At 39.0% G+C, this 27,500-nt stretch overlaps 2 protein-coding genes and 1 long non-coding RNA gene across 4 annotated transcripts in view; 1 reads left to right on the top strand and 2 right to left on the bottom strand.

Moving 5' to 3' along the window:
- LOC136832310 (uncharacterized) overlaps window positions 1–17,680 on the bottom strand; it is a 57,469-nt gene extending 39,789 nt beyond the window's left edge. The window contains exons 1-2 of the mRNA XM_067093219.1: window positions 17,257–17,680; window positions 5,467–5,521 (exon numbers count right to left, since the gene is read on the bottom strand). Of these exons, the coding sequence (XP_066949320.1) occupies window positions 5,467–5,521; window positions 17,257–17,369 (168 nt within the window). The 5' untranslated portion in view covers window positions 17,370–17,680. The remainder of the gene's footprint in view (window positions 1–5,466; window positions 5,522–17,256) is intronic.
- Window positions 1–27,500, top strand: part of LOC136832309 (peritrophin-44-like) — a 76,509-nt gene that overhangs the window by 26,158 nt on the left and 22,851 nt on the right. The gene's annotated exons all lie outside the window — the stretch shown is intronic.
- LOC136832447 (uncharacterized) lies at window positions 25,507–26,588 on the bottom strand. 2 transcript variants are annotated; one of them, XR_010851215.1, is made up of 2 exons: window positions 26,313–26,588; window positions 25,507–25,710 (listed from the first exon to the last, which is right to left on the bottom strand). It is a non-coding gene; the product is annotated as an uncharacterized lncRNA (long non-coding RNA). The 2 variants fall into 2 exon arrangements; XR_010851214.1 differs by having other exon boundaries at window positions 26,359–26,588.

The following is a 27,500-nucleotide window of genomic DNA, read 5'->3' as shown; positions in this document are numbered from 1 at the left end:
TGATGAAGGAAATTTGATAGCTTTCAGGTTTTGCCAAAATTATATACATTTGGGGTCCGAAATCTGACGACTGTGAACTTGAGTCTCAATTGTAACAATGATCAATTTGAGCCAAAAATATGACAGAAGTTGGGAAACAATTCTGGCAGCTGTAAATTTGGAATAAAATGGGATAGAAGTAAAATTGGACCGACAGTGTAGTTAGTGCAAATTTGGGCCATAAGTTTGACACTTCAGTATTTATGCAAATCTGGTGGTAAAAATAATTGACAGCTGTGAGCATGGCCCACAAATCATGTCGAACTATGTCAACCATTTTTTCGAGTTTATTGTGTGAATAAAGAAAAGAGTTATTCGTAGCATCTGCTTTTATCTTATTATTATTATTATTATTATTATTATTATTATTATTATTATTATTATTATTATTATTATTATTATTATAATTATTGGTGTCTTACTTTTATGGCATTTGCTCTATTTTTATTATCATGGTTGTCTAGCTTTTAAGGCATCTGATTATTATTATTATTATTATTATTATTATTATTATTATTATTATTATTATTATTATTATTATTATTGTTGTTGTTGTTGTTGTTGTTGTTGTTGTTGCTATTGCTATTGTTTTGGTGTTATCAAGGAGAATAAATCTGCAAATCTCATAACTTTCAAAGCAAGCATCCACCATACCTTACAAAGCAAGCAAAGACTATAAAAAAAATAAAGACTTATATCAACAAATATTTAATCAACAAACAAAAACAAACTTTAATGCACAAGTAAAAAAAAAAACACACACACACACACACACACACACACACAAGCAGAGATCCACCTCACACAAAAAAAAAGTACTTGCGAATAAAAAAAAAAACAATAGAAAAATGAAATGCACAAGAATGCCTTATCCAGATATAATGGACAATAAAATCGTCACGTTATTTCCAATCTCGTGACAAGACATGAAAGGCCATTTGGGCTAAGGAATGACTTCCATGCTTCTCTCTCTCTCTCTCTCTCTCTCTCTCTCTCTCTCTCTCTCTCTCTGGGTTTATTTACATATTTCGCTTCGACCTGTTTCTCTCTGTCTTTTATTTATTTTTATTTTTTCATTTATTTTGAATTACCTCTTCTTTCTGGCTGTTTTTACTGTTTATATATATATATATATATATATATATATATATATATATATATATATATATATATATATATATATATATATTAAAAGTCTTTATATTTCCCATACCTTGAATAATAATAATAATAATAATAATAATAATAATAATAATAATAATAATAATAATAATAATGTAACCACTGAGCACCTTGGCATTGTTGCAAGGCTCGCCTCGTGTTTGCTAGGTCCGTGGATCGCTTTAGGCCCGCCTTCCAACCAGCCCACGTACCTGTATATTAGGTACCACCTTCCGCTGGCGTCAAGGAAAACGGCGTGAGACACGCAGCCTCACCCCTGGAAATTTGCATAAAATCCTGAAGGCTGGTGAATAATAATAATAATAATAATAATAATAATAATAATAATAATAATAATAATAATAATAATAATAATAATAATAATAAATGAACGTATATTAAGGACAAGAAGAAAATTTATAGTGAAATAATATAAAAAAAAGGACAGTTATATATGCTATTACAGCAAGCCATTCGTTAAGGAGAACCTTGCAACATACCAGAGGAGTATGGTTTTATCAGCAATGGGTCACAAGAAGACCAGAGAAAGCATTGGAGCCGGTGCTTTTGTACCTAAACAGTGGCCTCCTTAAAATTAATTCCGTCCTCAAAAAGTTGCGACGACTTCTTGATTTGGCATCAGAAACTAGCGTCGCAATTCCCACGGTCATAAACCCAGGACAGCAATACAAGACGTGACTGAGACTGAAGCTTAAAGCAAGAGAAAAAGAATTCGTTTACTTCAAAAATGGGAAAAATATTTAAACAGTTTTTTTAAATTCGCCAGTGGAGTGTTTGGTATTAGAAACTAGCGTCGCAATTCCCACGGTCATAAACCCAGGACAGCAATATAAGACTTGACACAGACTGAGGCTTAAAGCAAGAGATCAAACATGCAAAAAAAGAAAAAAAAATCGTTTACTTTAAAAACGGGAAAAATATTCAAACAGTGGAGTGTTCTATTCTAATTGCCTTACCTAAAACGAAGCTTTATGAGCCTAAAGTTATCACTTAGTCATCGCTCTCTCTCTCTCTCTCTCTCTCTCTCTCTCTCTCTCTCTCTCTCTCTCTCTCTCCAATATCCTATTATTTCATGGTTGGTCATGTAAAATAATTAACTGCCAACGACACGGATGTTGTTGCAAGATCCGTGGGTTACGATGACTGATTCTTCCCTGGCTGATGGAGAGACGAGCCGTTTGTTTGTTTGTTTGTTTCTTGCTTTCTTCCTTCCTTTGTACGTCTCTTAAGAAGGGAAGCTGGCGGCCTTATGTCAGCACAGGCTCTTGCTCTTATGGGAAGCCCGTCTGTACCCAGATGAAATGAAATGGCACTCTTATTCCTTCTGGCGTCAATGACCTCTGTCCTGCGATGGACAGTCTCGGACGAAGCTAGTGCCCTTGGGTAGCCCAGAACCGAAGAAAACAAAGGGAACAAAGAGGTAATGAGGAAGGAAAGGGCTTCGAGACCCGAAGGAACCGACAGAAAATGGAAGGTAATACCAACTGGATTTTTATCAGTGTATAGGTAATGGAATACCCTCTTCAATTTTATAGCTCGGTGACAAGAACGTGTTACCGACAGTGCCAAGGTTATGTTAGGGAATCTATGTAGATAAAAGACGAAAATGGGCTTTTGGGTCATCTCTTAAGAAGAAGAAGAGGAAGAAGAAGAAGAAGAAGAAGAAGAAGAAGAAGAAGAAGAAGAAGAAGAAGAAGAAGAAGATTCGAGAAGAGTTTGGCAAGAGATAGGTCATTCCCAGCGAGAACCTTAGACCTAAGACTTAAAGCTTGGAGCTTAAGACTTGTAACTTGTGACTTGAGACTTCAAACGTGGGAATTAAGACTTAAAACTTAATAAAAAGGATATCAAGGTGTCCTGAGGACAGCTTTGACGACAAGGCTTCTCGCTAGAGGTGTACCACTTGCACTGTGCCCTATAATAATAATAATAATAATAATAATAATAATAATAATAATAATAATAATAATAATAATAAAATAATAATAATAATAATAATAATAATAATAATAACGATTTCAGATTCTCACTCTCTCTCACTCCCTCCCTCACCCCCTCTCTCTCTCTTCTCTCTTCTCTCTCTCTCTCTCTCTCTCTCTCTCTCTCTCTCTCTCTGTACACCAAGGCCACCTCATTGCCATGGATCGTTCGTATCAGATCCTGGTTGTGATTTTATGGCAAATGCATAAGCAATTACCATTTTGATCACGTGAGCCAGATTTATTTTCTTAATTGCACCTTGCGTCTCTCTCTCTCTCTCTCTCTCTCTCTCTCTCTCTCTCTCTCTATGTTTCTCGACATTTCTTCTTGTTTTTCATTGTAGCATAATCCTACCAGGTCTTCTGTTATGAATAATAATAAATAATAATAATAATAATAATAATAATAATAATAATAATAATAGTGGTGATAATAATAATAGTGGATACATTATTATTATTATTATTATTATTATTATTATTATTATTATTATTATTACTAATGAACCCACATATTTATTCAAAAATGCTACCGCGCACAGAACAGATACCTTTTTTGTAAAAGAGTAGAGGAGATAGATTGACTGAACGGTTTTATCTACCTGGCGTCAATGTAAAGGAAAACAACAGTATAAATATATAACCAATTACTGATATCTATCTATCTATCTATCTATCTATCTATATATAAAATAGATGAAAGAATAAAGGATTAAAAACCTCGTACGATAAACAAGAAACCAACTTAAAAGATAACAATAATACCTTTTGACCCTGTCAAATCTCGATGCCAGAGAAGTCAAACTTCGTAATGAGATTTCTCGATGAAGCGATTAGCTCTTGATGGAGTAATCTCGCAGAAAATGATAGGATTTACGTTTGTCATCCCCCCCTCCCCCTCCCCCACTCCTTTCCCTTCCCCTTTCCCCAATATTCACCCCTTCCTCCCGAAGATCGGCATCGCCTTTATCGCCATAATATTTTTTCTGTCCGCAAAAATATTTCAGCGGTGGATTTCGATGAAGTAAATCAGAAATAATGGGGTTTGATCCCACGGAGATTCTGATTTTGAAATGTATCCGGGACCGTATACGGAATCGTATACGGAACTGTATACGGAACCATATACAGAATCGTATACTGGACCGTATATGGAACCGTATACGGAACGGTATATTGATCCGTATACGGAATCGTATCTGGAACCGTGCGCGAGACCATATACGGAACCGTATACTGGATCATATACGGAACCGTATACTGGACCGTATATGGAACCGCATATGATACCCCGGGCCTGACGATACCGTATACGGAACCGCATGTGGAACCGTATACGGAATCGTATACTGGACCGTATGCAGAATCGTATCTAGAGCCGTTCATGAAACCATATACGGAACCGTATACTGGACCGTATAGGGAACCGCATGCGACACCCAGGACCTGACGCTACCGTATACGGAACCGTATACAGAATCGTATACGGAACCAAGATGCTATTCGTTGACGTTGGCGCAATGTACTCTCTCTAAGTGTTCCTACCATCTAGATATCGGCAGCCACTCACATGACAAGATCAGGCTTCTAATTAAGCCTTGTGAAGCCCAAACCTCCTCTTTCGCTCGAAAGTAGAACCGCCATGATCGTATAAATGAACAAAACAAACAAATTAGATTAAGAATTCGCCCGAGGAAATAGAATCTCTCGCAAGATCGTCTGCGTAAGAGATATAGATGCCTTTTAATGTCGTTTTTATTCGGGGCACGCGCTCTTTTTATGAACCGTGATGATATACCTCACCGCTTTAAAAACACATAAATAATTTTCATATTAGCTAAAAGTTTACCGAGTAGGCCCCCATATGGCGGTTCAAAACAAATTATCTTTTAGATTATCTATATATATATATATATATATATATATATATATATATATATATATATATATATATATATATATATATATATATATATATATAAAGTTATGTAAAACACGTACATAGAACTTTTTGACCAGAATCTGAGTGCTTCATAAACACTGCTCATCTATGACGATATTACTTCTACCAAAAGAACAAAGGTCACCTTTAATATCAATCTTTTCTCTATCTATCTATCTATCTATCTACCTGTCTATCTGTCTATCTATCTATCTATCTCCTTTTATGAAACGCCAATTCTTCATATCATTGACAGAATGTAAATGTTGCTAATTGTTTCTCAGTTTAAAAAATACAATGAATAAAGTTCTTCCTTCTATTTACCTCGAGGCCTTTGTCAACTCTCAGCGGTTCCGTCTGGGTCGTTTCATTCAGTCCCCTGAAAAGATAATACAAATTACCTTAACGTCAAATGATATTTCGAAAGACAATAAACAGTACTGATATTGAATGATAACAATTATCCTTTCTTATTAGTTTTCTGTAAAAGAAAACTACTGTGCCGGCTTTGTCTGTCCGTCCGAACTTTTTCTGTCCACCCTCAGGTCTTAAAAACTACCGAGCTACAGGGATGCAAATTGGTACGTTGATCATTCACCCTCCAATCATCAAACGTACCAAATTGTAGCCCTCTGGCCTCAGTAGTTTTGATTTTATTTAAGGTTAAAGTCAGCCATAATGGTGCGTCTGGCAACGATATAAGGCAGCCACCACCGGGCCATGGTTAAAGTTTCATGTGCCGCGGCTCATATAGCATTATACCGAGACCACCGAAAGATAGATCTATTTTCGGTGGCCTTGATCGTATGCTGTAGCGGCTGCACAGAAAACTCGATTGCGCCGAAGAAACTTCGGCTCATTTTTGACGTTTGTTAGTCATTACAAATCAATTACAATGACATACACAGCACTGTCTGACATTTTATCATTACAAGAAATTATATCTTGATTTCTATTTAAAACGTATTAGTCTTTGTGATTTCCACAAAACAATCTCTGGGATATACATGGAGCGACGTTCAATATTTTAGAATAGCAGCCTATTCTATCACATTCTAATAAATGGCATTCAAGAATATTTATCGAGATTAAATTCCGTAATATTTACTACTAATTATCCTCCGTATATATGTAAATAAAGTTATGAGCATAAACACAATGGAGTCTTCAGTAATCTAAAATTTCGTGGTGACTTCATAATTGTCAATAAATATTATGGAAATTAATCTTAATAAATATTCTGGAATGCCATTTATTATAATGTAATTGAACTGGCTGCAATTCTAAAATGTTGAATGTTATACCAATTATATCTCAAGAAATCAGTGACGTCACAACAATGATCTATGAGGTCGCAACAATTATCTGTGGTCTCAAAAATTATCTATGAGGTCACAGCAATGATCTAAAGGTCACAACAACTACCTATGAGGTCACAACAATTATTTATGAGGTCACAACAGTGATCTATGTGGTCACAACAATAATCTATGAGGTCACAACAATGATCTATGAGGTCACAACAATTATCTATGAGGTCACAACAATTATCTATGAGGTCACAACAATTACTTATGAGGTCACAACAATTACCTATGAGGTCACAACAATTACCTATGAGGTCACAACAATGATATATGAGGTTACAACAATTATCTATTAAGCTCACAACAATAATCTATGAGATCACAACAATTATCTGAGGTCACAGCAATTATCTGGGGTCACAACAATCACGGATGATTGCGTTTTCGATGTATCGTGTTCTATTCAGCAGCTAAATCACAACACAAGCGTCCCCCCAACCTCCCTCTCTCTCTCTCTCTCTCTCTCTCTCTCTCTCTCTCTCTCTCTCTCTCTCTCTCTCTCTCTCGCTCTCGTTAACATTCCTTTCATCGTCACGTTTCAGCCATATGAGAAGACTCGCATCTTTTAGTTCCTTCTTTTATTTTTGTAATGAGGAACAAGACGGACCCAGCTGCCCAAAATGAGGGCGGGCATGGAAGAAAATGAAATTAGGAGGACTTCTCTGTCATCCCTTCAATTGATTAAAAACCCCTGCAGCTTCTTGAAAAAAAAAAAAAACAATTGCATTGAAGGATTCGGGAACGACTCTATTCTCAAAACAACTACAGCAGTAAAATCTAAATTCTACGCCCAATTCCAAAACTGACTTTATCGCAATAAAACTGCTCTTTCTTTTTTTAATCTTCTTACGAAAATACCAGTGATTTACTCCCTGCAACATACCCAGGGACAGAATAGAAACAAGATGTTTGTACTTGGTAAGGACGTAACAAGCAATCGGTGTTTGCAAAACTCGGCCATCCGCTAAGCCTTGAAAACCTCCTCGCTTGTGGTTTAGCCTGTGCTTGTTTGCTTGCTTGTTTTAGTTGTTTGTTTTGCTTGCATTTTTTTTTTAAGGTCAGGTGCAAGGAAGCTGAGTTTTTCGTTTCTTGGTTCGGTAGTTGCTTAAGAGTGTTTATTATTATTATTATTATTATTAAACATTTAAGTGGAAAGACTTGCAAACCAACGTGTGTGTGAAGAGAGAAAAGAAAATTGAGAGAGAGAGAGAGAGAGAGAGAGAGAGAGAGAGAGAGAGAGAGAGAGAGAGAGAGAGAGAGAGCGATTCTCTGAGCAATAAAACACCAAAATGGTCATGCCCTTTTTCCCCCCCACTCATGATTCAGCGTGATTCAAGCGATGAAGAACAGCTTGAATATTTTCTTTGTGAAAATAAAGAAAATAATGGAGATTTTCTTGGTGAAAATAAAGAAAATACTAGAGATTTTCTTGAGGAAATTAGAGAATGAAACTGGATATTTTCTTGGTAAAAATAAAGAAAATACTGGAGATTGTCTTGATGAAAATAAAGAAAACACTAGAGAGTTTCTTGGTGAAAATTAAGAAAACATTTTTGGAGATTTTTTTATGAAAATAAAGAAAATATTGGAAATCTTCTTTTCTGACAAAAATTTTTTTAGGATATTTTCCTTGGTTAAAACAAAGAAAATATTTTTTTGATTTTCTGTGGCGAGAAAAAAGAACACGCTCTGGAGATTGTCTTGGTGAAAAATAAAGAAAATATTTTGGAGAGTTTCATCTTGCGGATAAAGAAAACATCTGGAGATTTTCTTTGAGAAAACAGACAAAATATTTTTGGAGATTCCTTGGCAATAGTAAAGAAAAACAAATACAAAATATTGGTTAAAATAAAGACATCGCCTCTGCTCCCCGAACCTGTACAGTTGATGAATAGTAGTTTTTCACTGATAATTCATTAATGATGAAAAATATCGAGTACTGGTGAAAAATTAACTGGTGCTTCTCTGCGCCATAAAAGTTTGAAATATCTGAAGCACCGGTGGGAATGAATTAATGAGATGAAAAACGTCAGGTTATGGAAAATATCAGGCACATGGAACATACCAAAATAGCGAGGTCTACATTCATAAAGTTTATGATTCACGAAGCCATAAAGCACCCAAATGACCTTTTCTGTGTGTGTATATAAATATATATATATATATATATATATATATATATATATATATATATATATATATATATATATATATATATATATATATATATATATATACCCGTGATTCACAATGTTTACAAATACTGAGTCTTTTAGTCAACGTACCTGCCAAGACAGCACAGAGAGAGAGAGAGAGAGAGAGAGAGAGAGAGAGAGAGAGAGAGAGAGAGAGAGAGAGAAACGCAGCTTTAGCTAAACAGTGGGTCCTTTTTCCTACGCACTTGTGCACACACTCACTCACACACGCACACACACACGTACACACACACACTTGTGCAACAGCTACATCCGGCTCATATTCTGGTCAACCCATTGACCCTCACCCTGGTTTTACGTTTCGCCTTTAAAGGGCTCCCAAAATTTGGGGGAAACGGTAGGCCGTACCGCGGCTGGATTTGCCAATCAGGCCAAATTTCCCTACGACAAGTTTCGAAATGGGGGCCTCTCTAACACTGCCGAGTGATTTGCAGAGGCGATAGAGAAAGAGAAACAGGTTTCAAAGTACAGTTGGCCGGGTGTTCGTAATGACATTCCGGGACACGAACCGGATTTAGCACACGCCGCTCCGCCAGACAAAAAAGGTAAAGAGTGCGCGCGAGCCCTGTTGGGGCAGTTCGCTGCTGCAAAAGCTCGTTGCTCGGGCGATTCGTCGTCGGCGAATCGAGACCAAGTTAAGTCCGCTTGAGAGAAAGGCGAAGAATAAAAAGTGGGGAAAAAGCAGGAGGAAAATAAAGGTGAAAAATTGCAAAACGTAGGCAGCAGTTGAGAGATGGGGAATCACGACGCAAAAAAAAAAAAAAGAGAGAGAGAGAGAGAGAGAGAGAGAGAGAGAGAGAGAGAGAGAGAGAGAGAGGAAGGAGAATAAAGGAAAAAGGGAGTTACGGTAAACGTAACTCGAAACATGTGACGGAAGAGATCCTTGAGGAATGTCTGATTCGACCTTGAGACTCGTGGAGGAGGAGGAGGAGGAGGAGGAGGTGGAGGAGGAGGGGGAGGAGGAGGGGGAAGAGGAGGAGGAGGAGGAGGAGGGAGATCTCGCGGACATCCGCGGTCTTTGTCCTGTTATTGAAGCACGTGGGAGGCCTGTTTCACCCGAAAAAACGAGGTGTGAAGAGAGCAGAGACGTCGCGTGCAAGCCAGCTGCTTCACTCGGCGGGATAAAAGCCGAAAACAAGAAAAAAAAAAAAAACAGAGCCAGCGAAATAAAGGACATGAAATCAATTCCATCGATAAAAAAAAAAAAACCAATCGCGGCGTTCCACAGGATGTTAAGGTTGAACCTCTCAACCCCCAGCCACCAATTCCACCCCTATCCCAGCCTCACCCCCTCCTCTCTCTCTCTCTCTCTCAATACCGGAAAGATCCCGTGCTGCACAGACGTTTCTCCTAGGGTGTGCTGGGGTTACCGGTTAGCTATTATGTGGTTATGATTACGTAATCACGGAGTCACGTGATGGAAAAGAAAAAAAAAAAACACGAAAACAAAGAGTGAGAAGAAGATTGCCCGGCTCGGTGGTTCATACCTCGCGTTCGCTTTGCCTTGTCGAATAGTATGGTAGTGTGCTTGCGTGTCTGAATGCGCATGTCTGCGAAAGTTTTATCTTTTGTGGGCTTGCATGTACACATATATAACACATATATATATATATATATATATATATATATATATATATATATATATATATATATATATATATATATATATATATATATATATATATATATATATATATATGTATATATATACTATGTTCTCTTGTGTGTATGTGTGTGTATATATTTTCATGTATTCACATTTATACATAATTTCTACATATTTTACAGTAATAACACTTAATATAAATATAAATGCATAAATATATATATATATTATATATATATATATGTATAGTGTATGTATGTACGTATATATGCACGCCTGTACGTACAAATGTTTACAGACACACACACACACACATACCTTAGTAATCCAGCGGCAGCAACTCAGTGGGACATAACAGGATGCACACACACAGAGTAACATTTTCATTCAGCAGACGAAAGAGCTCTGGCAAGCGTCACTTACACGAAAAGGAGAATTCCACAAGTTCCACAAAGGATTCTCTCTCTCTCTCTCTCTCTCTCTCACCCTTCCCCAGTCCCCTTCCCACCCCGTTGTACCTCAGTGATTTATATTCCTCTTCTCTTTTTTTATCGTAACTCTTTTTTATCTTTTTACTTAATTGTGGGTTTGTATTCTGCTTTATTGACTTCTCTGTGAAGTTGTTTATCTTTCAGTTAAAAATGAGAAGAATGCTGTCTCCTTAAGAGATAATAATAATAATAATAATAATAATAATAATAATAATAATAATAATAATAATAATAATAATAATAATACTTCGTTGAATAAAATGGCAGTTTGTATGGCTTCAGTATGTCTTTTAAAGAGGGTCTTCTTCCAGTAATAATAATAATAATAATAATAATAATAATAATAATAATAATAATAATAATAAGGACATATTCTCACTGGAACATGATATCGCATGACGAAGCGTTTCTTTGTAGCTTGACCCAGCTTAGTTGTCCACGCATCTACCTATAACCCCTATTTTCTCTTTTCGGGCCTTATTGTGACCCATTCCACCCCACGCCAGACTCCCGGGGCCTGCTGCAAGATTTGGGTCGATATATTTATCGGTTCGATTATTCACCTGAGTATCGTTGAGGCGTCACTTTTCTAGCAATATTTATCACCAGTAAAAATGAATCATTGTAGCAAGCAGGTTCCTGAAGAATGAATATGACTGTTTTCCCCAGTCCTCCTACATCCTGGAAATATGATTAGATAACCTCAGAAAATCGTCGGTACCCGCACGAATCTGCTGGTTCCAGTTTGAGGCACCGGACGCTAGTGAAGAAAAACTGGAAGCAAAATATAAATAAAATAAAGAGTATTGCCGGTGAAAATGACAGAGCGTTTCCGTAGAGTTTTCTGGCTTGAGGCAGAAGAAGAAGAAGAAGAAGATGAAAAGAATTAGTTTGCGTGTCCCTCATTATATATAAATAAAATCACCCCGACAAACCTCTGTTTCATGATGCTCGCTATGGCGGCTTATCGGGTCTCGTTGTAACCCATTTTTGACTCAGCCAAACAGGTTCCTGAGGTGTGCATAAAGTTTCTAAGCACGACATTTTGGGATGAAGTCGCTAGCCCATTGCCCATATTGCCAAGGATAGTTATGGAAGCTTATGTGGGTGCTGCTCACCCTTCCATGTAGCAACCAAATCCAACTATTCTCAGTAACATCGTTTGGTAAACTCAAGTCACACTTTAGTTATTAGGACTCCAATTCACCACTGACCAATTCTTTAAGGACATCTTTTCAAACATCTTTCCAGATACGCCGATGAGGGTCATACCTATAATTATAGGAAAATGTCTACGGAGTCATTTTTCTTTGTCTGTAAAAGGATAAACTTTTGAAATGTGTTGTTTAAATGTTTGATTTTCAGTTAAATATTGCTCCCAGGTCCACTTTTAACTCTCTCCACTGTTAGCTGACGCAATGATTCGAATTTGAAATGGTTTTTATTCTTTTTTTTCTTTTTCGAGTATTCACGCAAACTTTTCCGAAAGTATTGCGTATTCTAAAGAACCTGATAAAACAGAATGTGAAATTATCTTACGATGGGTCAAACTCTTCAGACAAAGGACAGCGCTCAAGAAAATGTTCTTAGACGAAAGAACTGACGAAATTTTGGACCCCTCACCATCGGTTACCAGAAGAGCTGACTCGTGCGATTACTGACTTCCAAAAAACTATTATTTAGACACTTGTTATTTTCCAAGTGGTGAATCAGGACTCTGTGTATTACGGAGAATCAACAAAATTATAAAAAAAAAAAATATTAAATCATGGTCTGGCTACGTTCATTACTGCGAGAAGGACTCTCCTTTCGTTCCGATTTCTCGGAAAGGTTGCCAACCTCCTCCCTCCCTCCTCCTCCCCTCCCTTATCCGGGTTTAATCCGCGTTGGTTTCGTCAATGATCCTCCCCCCTGGGCGCCGAACTGGGATTCGGCCAGAGGTTCTAACGCCAGCGGAACGAAGCCTGTGCCCCGTCGCATCTGATGGTTATTTGAAATTTGACTTTTTTTTGTTTTGATTTGAATATGGAATTTAGGCCAAAGGCCAAGCACTGGGACCAATGAGGTCATTCGGCGCTGAAACAGAAATTGACAGTAAAAGGTTTGAAAAGTGTAATAGAAGGAAAACATCGCAGCCGCACTATGAATCAATTGTTAGATGGTGGAAAGTAAGATGAAAGAAAGAGAATATGAAAGGAGGTACAGTAAAAGGAATGAAAGGGGTTGCAGCTAGGGGCCGAAGGCACGCTGCGAAGAACCTTTTAGTAATGCCTACAGTGCATCCCACGCATCGACCCCTACGGGGTATTTGAAATTTGAGATTGAAAACCTTTCCATAGATATGCGTCAAGGCCTCGAAGTGCATTGTGTAATTTCAAACGTCCCTGGAAACTAAATCAGCCTTTGCCTGTGATTCCTACTGCCGGCGAAACGGAACTTGAGCCCTGTTCCACCTGACATTGTGTCTGGGGTCGTTACAGACATCCTTTGCATATATTTACAGGAAGGACCCCCAGTTATAGTTTTGCTCCTGAAACCGTACCTCGAGGACCAGGTACGATTCTACTGAAGGCGAAACTCCAGGTAGGATTCTACTGAAGGCGAAACTCCTCCAGATGCGATTCTACCGAAGGCGAAACTCCTCCAAGTACGATGCTACTGAAGGCGAAACTCCTCCAGGTACGATTCTACTGAAGGCGAAACTCCTCCAGGCACGATTCTACTGAAGGCGAAACTCCTCCAGGTACGATTCTACTGAAGGCGAAACTCCTCCAGGTACGATTCTACTGAAGGTGAAACTGCTCCAGGTAATGATGCTACTGAAGGCGAAACTCCTCCAGGATTCACTGAAGGTGAAATCAGGCACGATCTACTGAAGGCGAAACTCCTTCAGGCACGATCCTACTGAAGGCGAAACTCCTCCAGGTACGATTCTACTGAAGGCGAAACCTCCAGGCACGATGCCGAAGGCGAAACTCTACGACCGAAGGCGAAACTCCTCCAGGCACGATTCCAGGCGTAAACCTCCAGGCACGATTCTACCGAAGGCGAAACTCCTCCAGGCACGATCCTACTGAAGGCGAAACTCCTCCAGGCACGATTCTACCGAAGGCGAAAAACCGATTCTACCGAAGGCGAAACTCCTCCAGGCACGATCCTGAACCGAAGGCGAAACTGGGCGATTCTGACGGCAAGAAACCCTCCAGGGCACGATTTACGATCCGACCTGAAGGCGAAACTCTTCCAGGTTACGATCCTACCGAAGGCGAAACCCCTCCAGGCACGATTCTACCGAAGGCGAAACGGAACGAAGGCCCTGTCGAATACGACGCTGCGTCGGGAGCCATCACTGGCGCCCTCTGCATGGATTGGCAGAGAAGGCCCTGAAAGCGCAGTTTGCTAAACCAAATGAATCGCAAATAGCGAGGCGGCGCCGAGTTAACCTGTGATCTCGACCCATCGGTCAACTCACGTTTACTTTGGCATAATGGTCCTGGTTAATGGGGATCAAAGTTCTGCGCTTCTCTTATGAGACTGTCACCCCTAAAGAGCTGGTGTGCCGATAGTCGTCCTCGAGACGAAAAAGCGTTCGCGCTGGAGGTAAAAGAAACCAGAGAGAGAGAGAGAGAGAGAGAGAGAGAGAGAGAGAGAGAGAGAGAGAGAGAGAGAGAGAGAGAGAGAGAGAGACATACAGACTGAGAGAACGTGAGATCCGGAAAGAGAAGAAAATGGAAGAAAGGGGAGGGAAAAATAGAAAAAATAAAAATGGTATACTGCCACGAAAATCCACAAGTCAATACGAGAGCCTCCAAAAAATTTGGAGGCAGGTTTTCTGAAACCCTGCGAAAGATTTAGGTAAATGGAATATGTCATATTATAAGACTATTAGAAATAACACATGCACGATACACAATGTATTTATATATGAGTATACATATAATTATAATTATATATATATATATATATATATATATATATATATATATATATATATATATATATATATATATATATATATATATATATAAATATAAACAAAAACCCTTATATAGACTGACCAGCTATTTTACCACGATCAGTTAAATGAGATCACAACATCCTGACAAAAAATAAAATTGAACGAAGGGTCTACTGAGTTTGAGGAAAATCAGACTACGGCAATACTGAGATAAAAAAAAAAAAAATAAGCCAAGAAATATTGGCCTCAAAATATAAAGAATCAAAATTTATTTGAACTGTATAACTAAAATATATACTGTCACTGATATCTCGATCTGCCAGGTTATACAAGAACGAGTTTGGGTGGGTTACCAGCAGTGAATATCAGATTTTGTGGAATTACATCCAGCTCAATAACTTTCCTGAGGAATCAAAATAAAACCACTCTTCGTGGCTTTCTCCCGAATGTAGAAGATCACATATAAGAATAAGAATAAAGCTGACAGTATATACATACTCAGAGAAGCTAACAAGCACTAATACGGCGTCTGCTCCCACCAATACTCTCACATTTCTTTTATTCGCATTCTGATTCCGATTTGCTTCCTCCTCTTTTTTCCTTAAATCATCGGCTGAAAACCCCGATGGGAAGAGTCAACAGACGATAAACCCAAGAGAGTTCCAAAGGGAAATCTGCCTGCAGAGAGAGAGAGAGAGAGAGAGAGAGAGAGAGAGAGAGAGTTAATAATATGAGGATAGAAAATAAAATCGATACAGAGAGAGAGAGAGAGAGAGAGAGAGAGAGAGAGAGAGAGAGAGAGAGAGAGAGAGAAATGAGTGATAGTTAATAAATATGAGGGGACAGAAAATAAAATCGATACAAACGAACTTCAGGTGACATCAGCAGAGAGCAGGAATGAATTTGCTCCTCGCTTGAACCTTTGGAAATCTGGAGATTCCACAACTACTCTGGGCAAAGTAGTTCTGATTTTAGTTGTAGCCAAGATAAAACTCCTGGGAAACTGATTAGTTTTAAGCCTATTCGTTGGTCCATGGCCAGTGCATCCACTAAATTTGATTGAAATGACATCTATAACTTGTAAGATATCTTTTGGACAAACAGACCAAAAAAAAAAAAAAAAGTAATGTATTCTAAACTTCATCCAGCAATTGGTTACGATCTACCAAGTCCATCGACAAAGTAACTTCTGTTTCTTTCAGTCCGCAGAAAGTACTTGAAATCTTTAAGATAAAGTCTCGGCGTTATTATTTTCAAACGACTATAATTAGAAATATCCGGCAGAAAATGCTTCCGGTCGGTGCTTGGAATGGTGACCGCCAATGAATAGCTACAGCATCTTGGCTACACTGCTGGTCGATCAACCAGCAAAGTGAAGCGAAATTGAATAGGCAGCTTGGAGTAAGACCCCGTGCTGGCATAAGGCCGGATTAATCTTCAGCGACAGCAGGCAACATTGGGTCTGGTCACTACCTGGATGGGTGACAACGAAATCCAGACATTAGCTCACAAGTTCCAGTGAGGTTAGCAACCTCATCCCTGGATTTAAGACTCAGATACTGTCCTGAGAAGCAGAGAGAGAGAGAGAGAGAGAGAGAGAGAGAGAGAGAGAGAGAGAGATTCTAGTCTTGTTAATATCCAGCACTTCCAGAACCTTTTACTTCCAACGAGAGTCTTCCTGGAAGCCTTCCAAGGTCGAGTTCCTAACCTGGATCAGAATTGGCCCTCATTTAACAAATGATGAAGTCTTCCCCGGAACTCTCTCTCTCTCTCTCTCCCTAACACCGAGCCCGTCAGGCAGTTTCTTGAAGTTCCTCGCCCTTCTGAAGTTCTTGGAAGTTTATGGGTATGTGCCCGTGGGCATCCGGTGAACTATAGGGTGTTTCGGATAACGTGACTTGGCGTAAAGAACGAGGACACGCGGACAGGGTTAGCAAAGATTTCGGAAGGTCTACAAGCTGTCTCTGTTTTATCTCTCTCTCTCTCTCTTCCACACACACTATATCTATCTATCTATATTTTGCAAAAACGAGATTTCATTATGAAAAGCTTGCCAACTAGAGAATAAAGGAAAGGCTCGGTGGAGCATAGTTAATATGGCATTAATCTTATAACTGAAGGAACAAAAACTGGTATATTTTATACGGGGATAGAAAATACAAGGCTGCAACAAAATTGTTACAAAATAAAACAAATGATAATCTTATAGATTTAGAAGAACAACGTAATCGCAAAGCTGCTTTTGATGGCTCTATCCCAACTAAACCCGAAAGTAGATTTCACGCTTAAATATAATATACAGAAAATAAAAATCGTGTTAATATTGGTGTTGAAATAGAAGGAATATCGTAAAAATGGAGAAAACGGGGTAAAAAAATTATTAAACAAAATAATAAATGAATGAAGAAATACTCAGAAGAAAGAAAATTTAACATAATGAATAAAAGGAATATACAGAACACAAAGAGATTCCTACCTCCTGACGCTTTCCCCTGAAGGAGGTGGGAGGCTCATGCTCGGAGAATCCCTGGAGTCTCTTCCTTTTTTTTTTTTTTTAAGTCCTTTCGAACCCTTCGATCCAAAGGGCATCCTACCTGCCCTCGCGGTTATCAGAACTCTGGTGGAGGTGATAAAAAGACATAAAACGAAGGCCCCTGAATGCTGCGGCCACCTGACACCCCCCTACTCCCTTGACCTCTGTCGTGACCCCGGAGGTCACGTAGTGAGCGACGGTCAACACGAGAGGCGATGTAATTGCCCAGGTTCTTCGTTTGTTTATCTCGGAACGCGTCCCACTGATTTGAAAGTGAATGCCTAGATGGCGTGTTTTCCGTCGCGATTTGAGATGTACATAAAATGAAGGCCCCTGAATGTTGCAGCCACCTAACACGCCCCACCCCAACCCCTGTCTTCCTGTCTCGGAGGTTGTAGTCTTAGCGACGGTCAACACGAGGGGCGATGTCTCTGATTCGTGCGTTTATCTCGGAACGGTCCCACTGATTTGAAAATGCCAGATGGCGGTTTTTCGAGGCTATTTGAGATGTTTATTTGACGGCAGCGGCTGGAATATGGTCTTCTATCTGTGGGAGAAAACGTCTCTGATACGTGCGTTTTTGGGATGTTAACAGAGGTATAAGAGGCTATTATTATTATTATTATTATTATTATTATTATTATTATTATTGGAACTATCTATGAAATTGTTAATAAAAGAGAAAAAGATTATTATTATTATTATTATTATTATTATTATAATTATTATTATTATTCAAAAGATGAACCCTATTTGCATGGAACAAGACTATACGGGCCACTGACTTGATTTTTAAGCTCCCAAAGAATTTGGTGTTTATTTGAAAGAAGTTACAGAAGGTAGTAGGAAAAAAATATAATTGATAATTAAACGCATCACGAAAATCAGGGGCAAAAAAGTAAGCTTACTTGGATTAGCATTATAGCCTCACCCTACCCTGCGAGCTACAATTTCAATTGTCCTGTGATTCCTTTGTCTGAAACATAGGATATTAACTGCAAATGGCTTCAAAGGGAAGGAAATGATTTCTGTGGAGTTATTTGGTATGAAAACTGAAGCACTGGGTTTGATGCTTCATTTCCATCTCGATCAAGGAAACCAGTAAATTCACAGGAAAGTTTCCTACAGATGGTCTGGACATGCGGAGAAAATGGATGAACATACTAATTTAAGTGTCAGATTGGCCGGGTAACAACGAAAACGAATGCCCAAAATATAATGGGTACAGGGCATCGAGGAGGACTTGGATTAGAGGGGACTTCAGGCAGTGAAAGCAGAGAGAGAGAGAGAGAGAGAGAGAGAGAGAGAGAGAGAGAGTCAAAAGACTGATCAGGCACGTTAGGTAACAACAAAGGGAATTACTGTGTCCTTTACCCTAATACCAAATTTACTCTAAATCTTTCTCTCTCAGGCCGTTAGCTCGTCAGCCTTGTTGTAACCCATAGCCGCACGCACCAGCAACCTCCTCCATCTCATTCCAGCTGTCACTAGGAGTTTCCGGTATCCATTGTCCTCCGAGTCTAGCCAGTTTCTAGTCCTCTTTGCCTTTCTTAACAAAGACAAGAAAAAAAATAGACTGGCCTGAGTGCTAAAGGGGTAAATAATGCACTGAAAATAGACCGATGTCCTTCTGAAGAGGTCTCTAGGGTAGCTGACACAAGTGAAGGACCTCTGAGCCGTGAACCTTTCTCTCTCTCTCTCTCTTGGTTCAGCTTTCAGAGGTCATTGTCTAGCCAAGGGACGGTCACCTCGCACCACCTTGCGCTGGCCAGAGAGTGTCTGCGCGTGCGTGCCTGCGTGCGTCTGTTTGTGTTTGTACCATATGTGCGCGCGCACCTGTGTTGCTTTCCTGGCGGGGGACGACCCCAGTACGTCATTTCAAAAGGCGTCAGTGAGTCAGGCAGAAAGGAATGCCCTCGGCACCACCAATTCCTCCTGCTGCTATCAAACGCCTCCTCTTTTGCAGAGCCAAAATGGTCCCGTTTTCCTTTCACTCTGGGTAGAATCCCTTGCCTGCAACTTCTCTTCCAGGCGAGTCCTGGGCGGATAGAAAATAAAGGGAATACGAACCTACCCGTTCTTACCCTCTGGAAATGAGCCTGGAGTGTAATGAGGGTAACTTTTTGGAATGGTTCTGGAATTGATATAGACACCTTATAGAAACAGCTCTGGAATTCCGTTACCGAGGGTAACTTTTTGGAATGGTTCTGGAATTGATATAGACACCTTTTAGAAACAGTTCTGGAATTCCGTTACCGAGGAATAATTCTGGAAGTGATTTAGTATTCCCTTTAGGAAGCAATGCTGGACTTTATTTAGCTATCTTTAATTCTGGAGTGTAATGAGGGTTACCTATTGGAATAATTCTGGAATTTAGAAATAACACTGCAATGTTTCTCTTGTTACCGAGAAATAATTCTGGAAGTTCTTTAGTAATAGCTTTTGGGAATAATGATGGAATTTATTCAGCTATCTTTGGGAAATACTTCTGGAATTTACTGAAAGATTTCTTAGGGAAATAAATCCCGCGACCCATTAGAGATTTCATTGGAAAATCATCCCGAAATTTATTTATAGTTGCTTTTCAGTCACACCTCTGGAATTTATTCTGGTTAACTTTTAGACATAATTCCAAATAGAGAGTTGCCTTTTAGGAAAACTCCTGGAATTTAAGGAGAGTTACCTTTTGAAATAGATCTGGATAATTTTCAAGGGTCAGTTTCTTTCATACTGATCTTTCGGAAATATTTTTAGGCATTCGTTAGGAACTTTTAAAATAAAATTCCTGGAATTTATGTATGGATAGTCTTTGGAAATATGGAATTTATGGAGATTTACCTTTGGAAATAGAACTGGATAATTTTCAAAGGACAGTTTCTTTCAGAAATTCAGAATTTATAGAAGTTGATCTTTCGGAGATGTTTTTTAGGCGTTCTCTAGGAACTTTTAAAATAAAATTCCTGGAATTTATGTATGGATAGTCTTTGGAAATATGGAATTTATTTCAGGTTATATTTTGTAAATGATGAATGTACCTATGACGTGTAAAATTACGGTAATATTAAGAGACCCTAGGAATGTTACATAACGTTCCGTAACTAAGAACAAAAGTACCTTTATTTTGCATACGTACGAGTATATAGGAGCCAATGATGTGAAGCTTGACCCGGACTTAACAACAGGTCATACGCGTCACTATATTTAAAGGTACTTCACGGAAAATAACCCCCCAATTGACTTACAGGTTACGCTCTGAAAATTATGATAAAATTTGAAGTTATTGTCTGAAAGATACTGGAATTAATTTTAGGTCGCATGGAAAACCACTTTGGAATTGAAAACCACTCTGGAATGGAAAACCACTCTGGAATGGAAAACAACTCTGGAAATCAAACTCCAAAATTAACTTACAGTTACGCTCTGAAAATCATTATAAAACTTGAAGTTGTTGCCTGAAAGATACTGGAATTAATTTGTGGTCTCCTGGAAAACCACTCTGGAATTGAAAACCACTCTGGGATGGAAAACAACTCTGGAAATCAAACTCCAAAACTGACTTACAGTTACGCTCTGAAAATCATTATAGAACTTGAAGTTGTTGCCTGAAAGATACTGGAATTAATTTGTGGTCGCCTGGAAAACTACTCTGGAATTCAAAACCACTCTGGAATTGAAAACCACTCTGGAATTGAAAATCACTCTGGAAATCAAACTCCAAAACTGACTTACACTTATGCTCTGAAAATCATTATAAAACTTGAAGTTGTTGCCTGAAAGATACTGGAATTAATTTGCGATCGCCTGGAAAACCACTCTGGAATTGAAAACCAGTCTGGAATTGAAAAACCACTCTGGAATTGAAAACCACTCTGGAAATCAGGCTCCATGTCGATAGGAATCGATGCGAAAGCCTTCCAAAAGAACCCTAGGAAGGGTTTCGTCGACCCTCGGTCGATACCAGCCAATTATTTCCAATGACGAAGCTGTCGACAGCGCGGTGACACTCCCTCGTTCAGGGGAACGACGTCGAACACGGGGTTTGCCATTACGAATGGCTCCGTCGAGCACGACTCTTCATGGTCTGAGTCAGTCTTTGTAAAAATTTGCTTTCGAGAACTCCAATCTTCCACTCTTCACCATCCGCTTCTCGAGCCTCATTGTGACCCGCTGTCTGTTGGGAAACTTATTATGCATTTGTTTCCAGGATGATACCGACGGCCCCATGACCCTACAAATGGCATTCAATGAAGGTCACCCATCCAAACAGTGGGCAAAGTCAGAGCTGCTTCACCTTACTGGCCGGGTGACCAGGTAATGCCTATCTTGGGTATCTTTGAATGAAGTGATGTTACGTTTATAGAGCGTGACGTAGGCAGGAAAGTAGTTTCTGAACTTTTGATGACTTCGACAGCAGTTGATTTTTCTTAACCAAAAACTTTTTGAAAACGGATCTATAAAAAAAAAAAAAAAAACAACGTTTTTAGTCGTGGGGTTCGCTTAGGAAAACCCAGGACAAGAAGTTATGGGGATGTGTAAAATACAATGCCTTGTCACGCTGCGGTCTTTCTTCGCTGACCGGAGAGGTTGTAAATATAAAATTTAGGCCAGAGGCCAAGCGCTGGGACCTGTGACGTCATTCAGCGCTGACAAGGAGAGTAAAAAGCTTATAAAGGTGTAAAAGGAGGAAACCTTCGCAGTTGCACTATGAGACCATTGCTAGGAGATGGTTGAGGGAAGTAAGATGGAAGAAAGAGAATATGAAAAAGTACAGTAAAAGGAATGAAAAGGGTCGTAGCTAAGGGCCGAAGGGACCCTGCGAAGAACTTCAAGGAGTGACAACAGTGGGCCGCGTGTCACACACTGACTGCACTACTCCCCTACGGAGAACCGAAGAGTAAATGGCCAGTGACATTGGAGAGGCGCAGAGTAAACAAGGAAATGGAAGCTATAACCTGCTGCTTAAAGTTGATATTCATATGTCATAATTTTTTTTTAATTTTAATATATTTAAAACAATCTTTGGATCTTAATTCCACCGAATTGCCAAACTGGAAGAACTTTTCAGTAATAATAATAATAATAATAATAATAATAATAATAATAATAATAATAATAATAATAATAAAAATAATGATGATGATGTATGCAATATGCACCTGCAATATTCAATACTATGCCCAAAGAGCATAAGTCCTTACTGGCCAATAACATCAGCAACAAGACCACAATCACCCCGTGAGCGGAAGTTGTTTTTTACACAGACTAACAACCTCAACAACAACAGCAACATAAAAAAAAAAACACAGCGAGCCCTCTCGCTAAGCTAAGCAACCTCCCCACGTACTGTGTAATGGCGTCTCGCACCCGGCTTCGCCTAAAGAGTACCCAAGGCATGCGCTTGGCACGCTGGCTTGCCCAGGCCCTAATTACCCGCCGCGCACGCGCACACCCTCTACGTCCGGGAACAGATAAGCGATAAAGACAGTCATCGGTGTTCCCACGCAGATACAAGGGCCCTGCGCCGGTGGTTCCTGCAAATGAAGCCCCGATGAATTGGCAGTTTTGGAATCCTGTTGCCACGCTAAAGCTTCGCGCGGAGTTGCATAAGAGGTGGTGGGAGCCTCCCAGGGGGAAACTACAGCACAACAACAGAAAAAGAATGAGGAGGCGGAGGAGGTCGTCATACGCAGCGACATTGTGCCGTCGTTCAATGCCCACTGAGAGAATTGTCGAATTTGTCGTCAGCGTGTTTACGTGCACTGGTTCGGATCTTTTTATCGTGCAGTTTTCATTCCTACAGCTCTATCAGTTTTTCTATGCAGTGGACCTATCAGTTTTCCAATGCAGTGGGCCTATCAGTTTTCCAATGCAGTGGGCCTATCAGTTTTCCAATGCAGTGGACCTATCAGTTTTCCAATGCAGTGGACCTATCAGTTTTCCAATGCAGTGGGCCTATCAGTTTTCCAATGCAGTGGGCTATCAGTTTTCCAATGCAGTGGACCTATCAGTTTTCCAATGCAGTGGACCTATCAGTTTTCCAATGCAGTGGGCCTATCAGTTTTCCAATGCAGTGGGCCTATCAGTTTTCCAATGCAGTGGACCTATCAGTTTTCCAATGCAGTGGACCTATCAGTTTTCCAATGCAGTGGACCAAGTTTTGTTTCGGTCTGTTCAAAAGATCTATTCATTCAAAAGGTCGTCATACGTAGCGACATTCTGAAGCCGTTTCGTTGTCAGTATTTTTTCACGCACGAGTTTTGTATCATTTTAATGGAATAGTTTTTTAATTCCTACTGCTTCAATTTTCCTATGCAGTCGATCAAGATATCCCGAAGACTTTATTAAAAAAAATTCATCCATTCAAATATCTTCCTTGACAGCAAAGGCGAGGGTCCTCTTAGCAAATCAAACAAAAAGTGGTCACCCAGTCTGTTAGACCAAATACAGATACATCAGGCGGGCCTTTAAGAATAATATATTTAGACGAAAATATAATAAAAATATTCTGTATGTTCATCGCGCTAAAAGCAGATAGCTTTTTTTGGGTCGAGTGGGGGTTGGGGATTGGTAAATATGGCCCGGTCTTACAAATTATGATCATAATAGCTAACTGCCTTACCTGACTATACGATTAGAACAGGTTTCCAGATATCCTATTAATATTGGGTCAACTAACTCGTTGTCTGTATAACCAAAGAATTTTGTAAGGTGGCTTTTGAAGCACGATTCTGCACTTGTAAAATTACTCTGGCTAAAGTTTTTCCTTTAACACCAAACTTTAAAAAATTACCAAATCTAATTTTTACTTTCTACTGCTCCGAGTGAGTGATTCGAAGAAGCCATTTACGAATCGATGTGGCATATTGTGTGCATGCGCGTTTGGAGATTGAAACCATATCAGTCAAAGTCAGAAGTCAACGATTTTCGTCCTTAGTATTTTCTATTGCACTCTAGGCCTTTAGTAACAGGGCCCCTCCACCTCCACCCACACCCCCTCTCTCTCTGACTTCTCAAGCCCTCAAAAATCCTAGAGAAGTTTTTGACGCCAGATTTTGTAGTACGATATAGCTATACAATTTTGTTTTAGAAATGCCTTTATGGGCAACGTGCCAGAGAAGTCACCCTGCTTTCCGACCCTAGAATCGTTACTATAATATAATGGCTTAACTTACCTTCAACATTATCTCCTAACTAACCTCCCACAATACTTTGACACTTCAAAACACTATCAATTTCACCTTCCCATCATAGCGTGTAACGCTCAAGTAATGGTTCGGAAACTGGGTTTACGCTGCCTGGTAGTACGCCTAAGTGCTGGGTTTCCTTTCAAATAACCAACTCGACCATCTTTATAACTGAACAGTCCCAGGTAGCAGGTTTCGGTTATTCTACAGAACTCCGCACGGAGATACAGTTTGATCAAATTTTTAACTGAAGATTACAGAAGAGGGTGTATAATGATACAGTACTGTCGAGATAATTCAATTAACAAATAGTTAATTGGCTTTTAGTCTACGTTCTATCTCAGCCTGCCTGGTACTAAACAGCGCATCGTTAAGCTTTTAGGCATTACTATTGCTTTACATTCTGCATATTGCATTGACGACACTTCCCGAAGGCCTAACCAAATTCGTGAAGGGTTAAATCCTTTTAACTAGTCACTAGTAAAATCTCAAAGCAGACTATCCTTTGCATTGGTTCAGGCCAACTAGATAATAGATATTCAGTATAGATAATCAGTATAATATTCATAATTTAATGTACTTTATTCTGACCTACTTTAACTCAGTCTCTTTCACACAAAACCGAAGCCTGCTTACCATTATTCAAAAGTAGTATTTGTCAGTGTGACACCTGATTATCTTAACAGTTAAACTAATCTTTAATCAGTTTCGTGATTTACTTTATTAGTTTAAAACAGAACTCATGATTTGCATGATTACACGACTGGATTCATGACCCAGTCTGACAACTGCATTAAATTAAAGAATTTCAAATCCAACAATTGGTCTACTCTTGTTCAGCCACTGAAGTGTTCCAAGAGTACTTAATATCGCCTCTTCGGTTATAATATGGTGAAAAAAGTCCCATAGCTATAATTTCCAGCCTAAATTCTCCCAGGAAACCTCAGACCATGACTGCGTCCACCAACCACTAAATCTTATTTAGAAGGCAAATTCAGGAAAAGCTTAGTCGAGACGAAATTTTATTTTATTTTACTAAACACCCTCACACTACAGTCTAATTCCACAAAGCTTAACACACCAAGCCGCCAGCCGTTCAGTTTCATCAATAATCACCTTTTAATCTGGTTTCAAGTCCTCTCGTCAATCCTTCGACATTTCTTCATCGTCTTAATACGCTGAGGGACGAACTCTGGTCTAGTCTGAACCTATCCTGTAGTGATGAAAAGTTAAATATATCAACGGGGCAGTTCATTAAAATAACATCACTGCAAAATTACACAAAATTATGAAAACATTTTGGAAAAAGTTTATAAAGTCACTGAAGTTCTAAACCAAGAACTTATATTACACCAAATAAAATACTATGAGGACACCCCAATACACTGCGGAACAAACTAAAAGCCTCTTGTAACTTGGAAACTTTAAGATACGGAAATAACACCAACAATTTCCAAAAACAACAAATTACAAAAACGAACACTAAATATAACGAGCCATCCCATTATTAATCCAGTCACTGACAAGTCATGACTAACGTTAATAAAACTATAATAGACCCTTAAAATTCTGCCATGAACATAAAGCAAGATTTGTAATAGAAAAAGCCAAATTCTCCGGTAGATTAGTAAGAAGCACCTGTAAAAAAATATAAAAATTTCCTGCGACGCCACAGCTAACGTAGTGGGGCCCAAAGGCCCACTACGAAAGCAGAGTGTCACCCCCACCCTTTCAAGGGTACCGCCCCTGAAAGGGTCGGGGGTTGCAGGAGGAGTAAAAATACAAAATGGATTTTAAAATAAAGTAAAAACTTACATTGTTTCCTCCAAGTAGTTCCTTTGCGGTCACGCACGGGACTTACCGTTAAAACAAGTTTCGAATTTACACAAACCCTAGAAGATATGAGTACTCCACGTGTGATGGTCGACGTAAGGCTTCCTGAAATAAAAGCAAGTTCGTTAGTGTGGGTAATCAAGACGGAACAGAACGAGAAATCCAGAAATACCAAAACTACAGAACACGAAACGAAAAAGAAATAACTGGGTTAACATTAACAATGTTCCAAGCATCCAGAAGTTATAGTAATCACTTCCCTCTTAAATCGTGATTAAATCAAACAAAATCAATATATAGAACAATTACCTTTTAAAATCAACGAGGACTCTTTAAACGCAGCCGTCAGGAGGGTGGACGAACGCCACACTTCTAAACTATATAATCCACCACGAACCATCAAGTTCCCTCAACAACCAAGTCGATCGTTATAACACTGCCATTCAAACACCCGATCACTTTACAACACACGAGTCGAATGACGTCAGTCGGAGCCAGTGACAGAGAAGTTAGCTAACTTAGCTACTGTTAGCGTTCCTTGCCAAGGATGGGAGACTCAGAGTAGTAAACGGTGACATTCTTTGTGGGCAAGGACGCTAAAAAAAACTATTTTTAACCTAGCTTCGAGAAATTCGTTATTATTATTATTATTGCTAATAGATTCACAATTTCGTGAAAAACAATCTGTGTAATAAAAATCCACAATTATATAATAAATATATGACTATGTAAAATATGTAAAATAAACCAAAGACTTTGTTAGCACTGATGAGGAACACCGTTCAAGTGTTCGAAAGTCTTTGGTTTATTTTACATATTTTACATAGTCATATATTTACTATATAATTGTGGATTTTTATTACACAATTATTATTACTAATACGGTAGAATAAGCAACAGCTCCACGTGGGTATTATTTTGGAAACTGATTTTTCCTATAGTATTTTGGTTGCTTATCAAGAATTTACCGTCATTTTTTTGTAATTAAACTGTAATTAACCCTAGAAGTTGTAAGCTGGCCATCCTGGGGTATCGCGCATGCGCAGTGTTATAGTGGATTATTATTATTATTATTATTATTATTATTATTATTATTATTATTATTATTATTAGGAGACACAGAGAGGAGATAAAAACGAAAAGACCACGAAGATAAATCGACAAAAAGAA

The sequence above is a fragment of the Macrobrachium rosenbergii genome, chromosome 49 (assembly GCF_040412425.1).
Source record: "Macrobrachium rosenbergii isolate ZJJX-2024 chromosome 49, ASM4041242v1, whole genome shotgun sequence".
Taxonomy (NCBI): Eukaryota; Metazoa; Arthropoda; class Malacostraca; order Decapoda; family Palaemonidae; genus Macrobrachium; species Macrobrachium rosenbergii.
The sequence above is the reverse complement of the archived record's forward strand: the minus strand, read 5'-3'. Positions and strand labels throughout refer to the sequence as shown.